General features: G+C 32.2%; 1 protein-coding gene across 1 annotated transcript; it reads right to left on the bottom strand.

Moving 5' to 3' along the window:
- Window positions 1-4,000: 4,000 nt before the first annotated feature.
- Window positions 4,001-5,372, bottom strand: LOC141690734 (replication factor A protein 1-like). Its single transcript, XM_074495509.1, has 7 exons — window positions 5,369-5,372; window positions 5,123-5,262; window positions 4,736-5,027; window positions 4,557-4,653; window positions 4,328-4,449; window positions 4,127-4,208; window positions 4,001-4,037 (listed from the first exon to the last, which is right to left on the bottom strand). Exons 1-7 carry the CDS (start codon window positions 5,370-5,372, stop codon window positions 4,001-4,003), a joined length of 774 nt encoding a protein of 257 aa, XP_074351610.1.
- Window positions 5,373-8,247: the final 2,875 nt, after the last annotated feature.

Here is an 8,247-nt window from a genome sequence, read left to right on the forward strand (position 1 = left end):
AATGCCATATGGATCTTTATACAAATTGAAACCATTTTCATTATTTAACGTCCAATGTTGTTAATGATCCTGTTTATTGTTAATTACTGCTTATTCTGTTATTATGGTAGAATTGGATTGTTTTTTTTATTAAATTATGGACCAGATTCGTGGTCAGACCATATAATGGTCAAGTTAGGCCAATGTGTGCCTTGGATCCAGTAGTTAGAGCAGTGTTGTGTGCTTTGCTCGGGGTTAGTGCATGACTGATCAGCAGCCTAACCTTGGTTTTTAACATAAAAATATAATATCCAATTCTAAATCATAATCCATTGTTCACTTGATATCATAATCATATATACCCGATGATCATTATTCTCAGTTTTGTCATTGTGACTTGCTGAGCTAGTTAGCTCATTTGTGCGATATTGTTTATGTTCTTTTCCAGTTAAGAAGGAACCGGTTGGTATCAAGGATCCCCAGTCCAGCGCGAGAGCTAGGGGTTCAGGTTGATCGAGCTAAGCTAGTAGGCTTCTTTTGGGATAATTTAAGTTTGTAAAAGTTTGTAATAATGTTTAATACTCAGTTCTGAGTTTGGAATAGTTGGGATTTGAATGTTTTTAATATAAGTAGGTGTGTTTGGCTTGTGTGCATACTTTAACCTGTTGCGGTCCGTGGTAGTTGGTAAGTAGGGTCACTGCATATTATTATTATCTTTATTATTGTTATAAGCAGGTTATAAATAAGGTGTGTGTGTGGACCCCAAACTTCTGACCCGGGTTTGGAGGGCGCCACACCAAATCCCTTGACCCCGGATTTGGGGGCGTTACATTAGTATTTGCAGCGGATTTAGTTTTAGAGTTTATGCTAACATGCTGTTTATCAGAATTTATATCAGACTTTGCATCAGACTTTATACTAGAAGGAACAATGCTAACTTTCTTAAAAGAAGGTTTTATTTGATAATAATCATAGTACAAACTATGATATTCCTTATAAGTATAAATGGAATGACATAAACTACCACAATGAAAACAAGGATTTTGTGATTTAAACCTAACAGACTGACTCTTAACTCTTGATTTAGGAGGTAAATAGTTTATATCTTTATTTTTCCTGCAAAAAAGAGGCAAGATGGTTAGAGTTTCCACAGTTATAACATTTCTTTCTAGGAGCATTAGGAACAGACATATAATTATTGCTTTTATTCACATCTTCCTTTCCATTCCTATTTTTCCTAGCTTCCTTTACCTTGTTTGACATGACATTATCAATGGCACTATGCAGCAAATGCCTTACCCTTGCATCCTTGGCAATAGATGAGATGTCCTTAGCTGTGTAATCACCTTTCTCCTTTGGTATGGACTTTTCTGGTTGATCAGCAACTGCAACAGAGAGCTTGGTAGGCTTATATGGTCCTTCATTAATCTTATCAAGGTATTCTGGATCTTTAGCTTCTAGAAACATAGCCATATTCACTTTCCATATGGGATACTCATAAGGTCTCAGTATGGGAACCCTAATAGTCTCATATCGACTGTGGGTTTGAGTGTTTTGAGTTTCTTGAGTTTTGGTAGGCTTAGTTGGGGTTTGTGTTTCTTCAGATATGATTGTTTGAATCTTTACTGTATGTATGTTAACAGAAAAGCTCTGATACCACTTGTTAGGTCACACAACACTATAGAAGGGGGTTGAATACAGTGTTTATACAATCAAATCGATTTAACACAAGTATGTAACAAAGATCAAGTATATTGAATAAACTCTGTTATAATAAGAACTGCTGTTCTCTCTCAGTGATGAACATATATCACTAAGAGCTTCTATGTTACAATGTATAATCTTCTCGATAATGATAACACATATAGTGTAAAACCTAAGTCTGTGTTTATATAGTACACAATTACAAGATATATTCTAATTGATATGTAATACAATTCTGTCTCCTAAAATATATCAATCAGATATCTTCTACAAGTCTTCCAGTCTTCTAACTCTTTCCATGCATATCTTCTTTTGTTTTAGTCTCAATCTTCTCCTATAAATCAGCTTCATTCCTTATCTGAAAGTCTTCCCGCACTTAAGTTCTGATATGACCTTAAGTTCTGATATTAAGTTCTGACTTCAGTAAGTCCTGATTTCAGTAAGTCCTGATTTGTCCTGTTGTTAAGTTCTGAAAACTAAACACAAATCATATTAGATATGACATCTCAAATATATCTAACATATATATCTCATTAATGCCCGACTTCGATGAAAATACAATGACAGTAGTGTTTGAAATTTGTAGCATCTGCTGCATTGCTTCATGGAGAAATATGCTCATAGGATTCCTAATAAAATATTTATAGTACTGAACAATGGTCAGGCATTTGAGGGACGTTTTTTTGAGAAGGATGGAGAATTGCATGGACTTTGTGGTGTTATACACTTTATAATCCGTGGCAAGGAAACTCGATTGGTTTTCATATATGATGGCAATTGCATGTTCTACGTGTCGGCATTTGGTATAAACGGAACAGAAAAGTCACTGCTTAATACATGAATTGAATATCCGGGTAGAGGTTACTTAAACTGTATAAATCATGTGTTATACACTGCACCCCATGATACTTAATTTTGCTAATGGCCATTTTTTGTATTTTCACATTCAGGATACAAAACATCTATTGAATTGGATTTTGAGATTGATATCAAACGGTGTCACACACTAAAGAAGTATTATGGAGTCGTATGTATATCTTACTCTAATAACTATCCAATTATGACGTGTAATAGTTGTTGTACGGTTTATGAGCACCAAATCATATACAGTATGTTAAATCAGATCATCAACACCTGACTGATCACTGGAGAAATGCATCACAAATAGTTGTCTATCACGAAGAATCAACGTGGTATGTGAAAGTGAAGAAAAGGAGAAAAAAAATCACGCTTAAAGATGGGTAGTCAGAATTCTGCAGAGAAATGAAACTTGTGACCGGTGATTCTTATTTTTTCCAAATGCGAGAATGTTACTTGGAATTTGATATTGAGATAGATACTTAGAAAAGCTGAGGTCAATACATGAATTTGTAACTTGGGCACAATGAATTTCTTTTCATAAATAGAAAAATTCTAAATCTGCTTTGATGGGATTGTTCATTACTGTGTTATTTTGTGAATACCACAGTTTAACATTGCAGAGTTGAAATCAAAATAGATATATATATCTATAATTACAACCTGATACAAAAAAACCTTAATTGTAAAGCAGTCTTATGTTCAGAAACATTTTTAGAACCATCATATTTAGATTGTGGCAAAATGTTGATATGAAAAGGATGTAGTTAATAAATAATACAACATGTAGCACAAACATAACATACTGTCATGGAGTAAACTTATTCATTTCCATAGGTGGAAACTTATTCATTGCTGCTAAGATAGTTCAGTAGAGGATTATGGTGGTAGAAGACTGATACTTTTTAGAATATGAAGTGTGTATACTAAATGATAAAACCTTAGATAATATAACACAACCACTCTTCTTTAATTCCTAGGTGCAAGAGAAAGAGTAAGGCTATTGCACTACTTCAGATCTATTTGTAGTTGAGATACATTAATTGGAGAGTTATTAGAGTACATTGTTAAAATAATGAATTGTATAGTGTTTGAAACCTTGGGGAACCAAAGAGGAATGCTTATTCTTCCTTAATCTGTGAATTTATCCTCTTACAAAAACAATCTTTTTTTATTATTTACATTATTTTATGTTACATACATAATGGTATTTAAATCATATCAGAACTTCTGGAGAACAAAACACTTATTAAAGTATTAATATAAACGCAGAGTATTAAATCTAATTCCAAAATATAGAATAAAGCATAAAGAAAGCTAGATAATTCAAGAGTGACAGATACCCGGATCTTTTAAATTCAATTGAGAAAAGCCAAATATGGCAACAGTTGCTAAACAAAGGAAATGCAGATGCAATCTTAAGGTCTAGGCCATAGCTTTCACTTGTAATGTTTTACAGTTACCCGATCGGTGGTACTTCATCTTCATTGAAAAAACTACAATACAGGGACATGCAAAAATAGGTTAGCTGGTTTGGTTTAAATATCACTGTATTATGCTTCATGCATATGACCATAAATTATACCTCGCTCTCATATCGTTAACAGCGTCATGTGCAAGATTAATATAAATCTTGGTCGAAGCGATAGATGACAACACAATATTACCTGAAATATTACTTGAAATTAAAATTGCACGGTATTGTTAAAGTGTACATGATTAAACAAATTACATGTCAGTGCCTTCATCACTAACAACTCTTATAATATAGTAGTAAGATACTAACCGCGAGATAACACATATTTGCAACTTGCAATAATGATGATAGCAGGCTCATTTCCAAGACTTTGTAATCTCTGTGGAACATCGCCAATTATTGAATCCCACAAATTCACTTTGACAGAATGCCTACAAATACATATAAATTATTAATCTTCTTGAACGTCACTGACAATTCTTTGAGATATACTGGAATTTAATATATTACTTATTAAGGTACAAATTAGAGATTTTACCATGTGTCTTCAAGGTCGAAACGAAACAATATTTTCTCCCTATACCTCATGGCAATATTCCTTACTGGTTGGATATTAGACACAACACCAACAACATCTAGCAAAACATTTAACTGTGTCATAACACTAAAATATTTTAAAACATAATGCCTAATGTTGAAAAGATACATTTAACTGACCGGTTGAAAATATAGGTACTTCGTCCTGTTCATCAAAAAAGAAAGCACTATACAGACTCTCAATTGTTTTGAATTCAAACTTATGCATAGGTATGTTAATAGGAGGATTGACGATTTGCTGGCATACTGTTACATTTGTGAAGAAAAATATGTTAGGAGAAGAAACAGGCCTCAACTTTCCAGCAGCATCTACAGTCAAAAAGCGGGAAATATCATAAACACTTCCCTCTTCAATGAAGTGATTCCACACTTGCCAAACTTCTCTATTAACAAAGGCATGGACATGATAATCCTGTAAAGAACAAATTCAACCGTGAATTAGTTTGAAAAAGGTCTCTACTAAAACTCAACTATAGCATCATATAAAGGTTGTATATTGTAACTTACATCATCATCTAGCAAAATCAGATTTATTCCCATAAAATTAGCTCCTGCATCTCTGAATGACGGCCACATCCGAGTGACACGGACTCTAATTCTCCAAGGCGTTGGTAAATTATCGACCGTATGCAGGGAATTAAAGACATCTGTTTACAAAGATAAAAAATTGTAAGTGAACAAAATATGCTCATATTAAACAACTTGATTCTTTAAGAAAAAGAGAAAATATGGTGCTTGAACAGAATTACCGACCCATTAGCAGTGGTGTTGTGTAATGACAGAATGAAAAATTATACAACACGGAGGCAGTATATATATTGAGTCTAATGAAGAATGCGAACAGGTTCTATCACACTCCTTAATATGCTCTGTTTGTTGAGATATGCACAATCACAACTAACAGATATATGGATTGACATTGTGCAACAACTATGATTTCATTTTTTTTCTAATTAATACGGAGATTAATGCTTTACAAATCTATAATTTATGCGGTATGATCATGCATTTAGGCGTATAAAAGTTAATGAATCAATTCTTAATACATTCTAAAACAAGGAAACTTGAATAATTGTTCAAATATTAATGTTATATAGTTAGACATATATGCATGATATTGGTAACTTGTGGTCAAGCCACTGATTATGGCTTCAGGATTATATCGTTTCTTATTTTTTTACAAATTATTGATATTGAGATCCACGAAATTAATATGCACTGTCTTACAAATATATTAGTCATATGTGTGAGTGATATCGTTTTAATGATATTGCCATGTTACGTCCATTGAGATTTTTATTTATAAATCATGGATTTTGTAAAAAAGAAGAAGATTCAATCAGATGAATACTGAATTTTTAGTTATTTAAAAGTACTAAGATGAATATAATAAGTTTTAAATTTAAGGCTTTAGGTTTATTAAAATTAGTATATATATTAAATTGCACTTTATAATTACACAATGATGTGGATAATATTTTGAAATTAAACAAAATTAAATTTTTATCTTTTTTAAATATAAATCATTAATATAACAATCCAACGTTAAACACGGTAATAGCTTTAATTGATCGATCACACAATTGAAGAATAAACGTTCATCGGAAACAACGAAATTTATGTTCGTACGCAATTGTGTGCTCGTACTATTCAAGTTGTATCATATAAAATCCATTCTAAAAGTATGCATTTCAGTACCGTTCGTTTACATGTACAATGGCGTCAAGTTGAGATTAGACAAAAAAATCCATAAATTCTTAAATAAAAAGAAACATTATATAATTTTGACATAATAATGAGACGTAATTTGGTTTAACATTATACAAAAGTGCAATACAGTAAGGTTAACAAAATATTGTAGACTTAACTATGCTTTATGTGTTTAATGATAATGTAAACTCATTATTTGGAAGAAACGTACTACATTCTTCACGGGGTAACAATTTTACAAAATGATCTAAACATTTAAACTGTACAAATTTTAATCATTAAATATTTTAAATTGGAAAAAATATTAAGTTTGGCCTGATGTGGGTAATTTGATTGAATAAAAACAGGATGTTTTACAACTCTAAACTTGGTGTTTGATAAGGAATCTGTACTATAACTTCTCAACATGATGAGATAATCGGCAACTTCGATTAACATGACTGGTCAAATCAGATAAACTAAGAAATATTAATAACTATCTATCAGTTATTCTAAATTTTGGAAACTGCTGAATAACTGTCAATCAGTTATTACAAACTAAAGAAAACTGCCCCAAACCTGGTGGACATACTAATACATATATATCTTCAGGTGTTTATTTACATTTTGATGTATTCTGAATCTTATAAAATGACTTCATGAAGAGAAAAGAGGAAGAGATGGTCAGACATAAAGAATGTAGCGGAGCAAGACTTGCATAATCTGGCTATAAAGTGCGCGGAATTCAATAATGATATGGAAGAAGCAAAAGTTTTCTACGGAGAGATGTATGCTACGATGGAAAATAGGCAATCTGAATTGTTTGCTCGTTCTGTTGGCCTTGAGGAACAATTCAAGTAAGATGTAAATGTGTATCTGATTTTTTGATTTACATTGCTTTATGATACAAATCATACAACATTAGTTAAATTGTTTTACAATGAATTAGAAGATACTCTGAAGAATGGATCAAGGAAGAAACATGGAGAGTCTTCATAGAGTAGTACATAAATTCCACATTCTTATATGGGGGATTCACTCATATTCCTAGGTGATACGTCTACATCTCTACTTGGTCATGAGAAGAACTTCAAACATAACACGGAAGAAATGATAAGTGCATTCCAAAATTTAGAGATGGGTGGAAAGAGCATCTTAATAATTTGAATGATCGTGCTGATATGTTGATTGAAGAAAGTGGAAAGCTTTGGGTACTATTAAATGATTATGCTCGAAATATATAAATTATGTTACAGTCAATTTCTTGTGATGATATATTGTAATAGTTCAAGTTGGAGAAGTGTAATAAATGCTTTAATGCAAAACATTTAAATATGAATGATTGTATATGTTGGATTACTATCATGTTATGTTTACTTTAGATTCTTAAAATAATATATATACATTGCACAACCATTTATGCAGTTTATTCTATTTACACATATGTTTTCCTAACATAAAATATATATATCAAATTACATGAATTGAAAGATTTCTATACTTGCACAACCTGACCATCATTTGTTGGCCCGGGATCATTAATTTCAACGTCTTGGAATCTTGCTTGCTCTGGCCCAATACCTAAATCCATGTTTAGGAAAGTCTGATAATCGACAACAGGCCTATCAGATATGCGAAGGTCATGTGAATCTTCTCTGCCAAATATTGCCAAACGACGCGCAACTGCATTCCTATTAGGGTGAACCAAATTAAGTTCATAACAGATGCTATTATCATTAAGCCTTGAAAGAATAAGCCTGAAAGTATGTCTAGTATATGGTGTAATTCCTTCTTCTTTGTAATATTTGCATTCACAATATGCTTGTATATTGTCAGTTTCAATGATAACACTTCGTAAAAATCCTGGAATGCATGACGCATGCCTAATAGAATAGCCCAAAATGCACTATTTAGGTTTGTGAGGCCTGGAATTGTGCAATAAG

The sequence above is a fragment of the Apium graveolens genome, chromosome 10 (assembly GCF_009905375.1).
Source record: "Apium graveolens cultivar Ventura chromosome 10, ASM990537v1, whole genome shotgun sequence".
Taxonomy (NCBI): Eukaryota; Viridiplantae; Streptophyta; class Magnoliopsida; order Apiales; family Apiaceae; genus Apium; species Apium graveolens.

Coding starts and splice junctions, on each gene's coding strand:
- LOC141690734 (XM_074495509.1), bottom strand. Junction 4,209..4,327: donor CAAATATGTGTTATCTCGCG/GTTAGTATCTTA, acceptor GTAATATTTCAG/GTAATATTGTGTTGTCATCT. Junction 4,038..4,126: donor GTTAACGATATGAGAGCGAG/GTATAATTTATG, acceptor CCTGTATTGTAG/TTTTTTCAATGAAGATGAAG.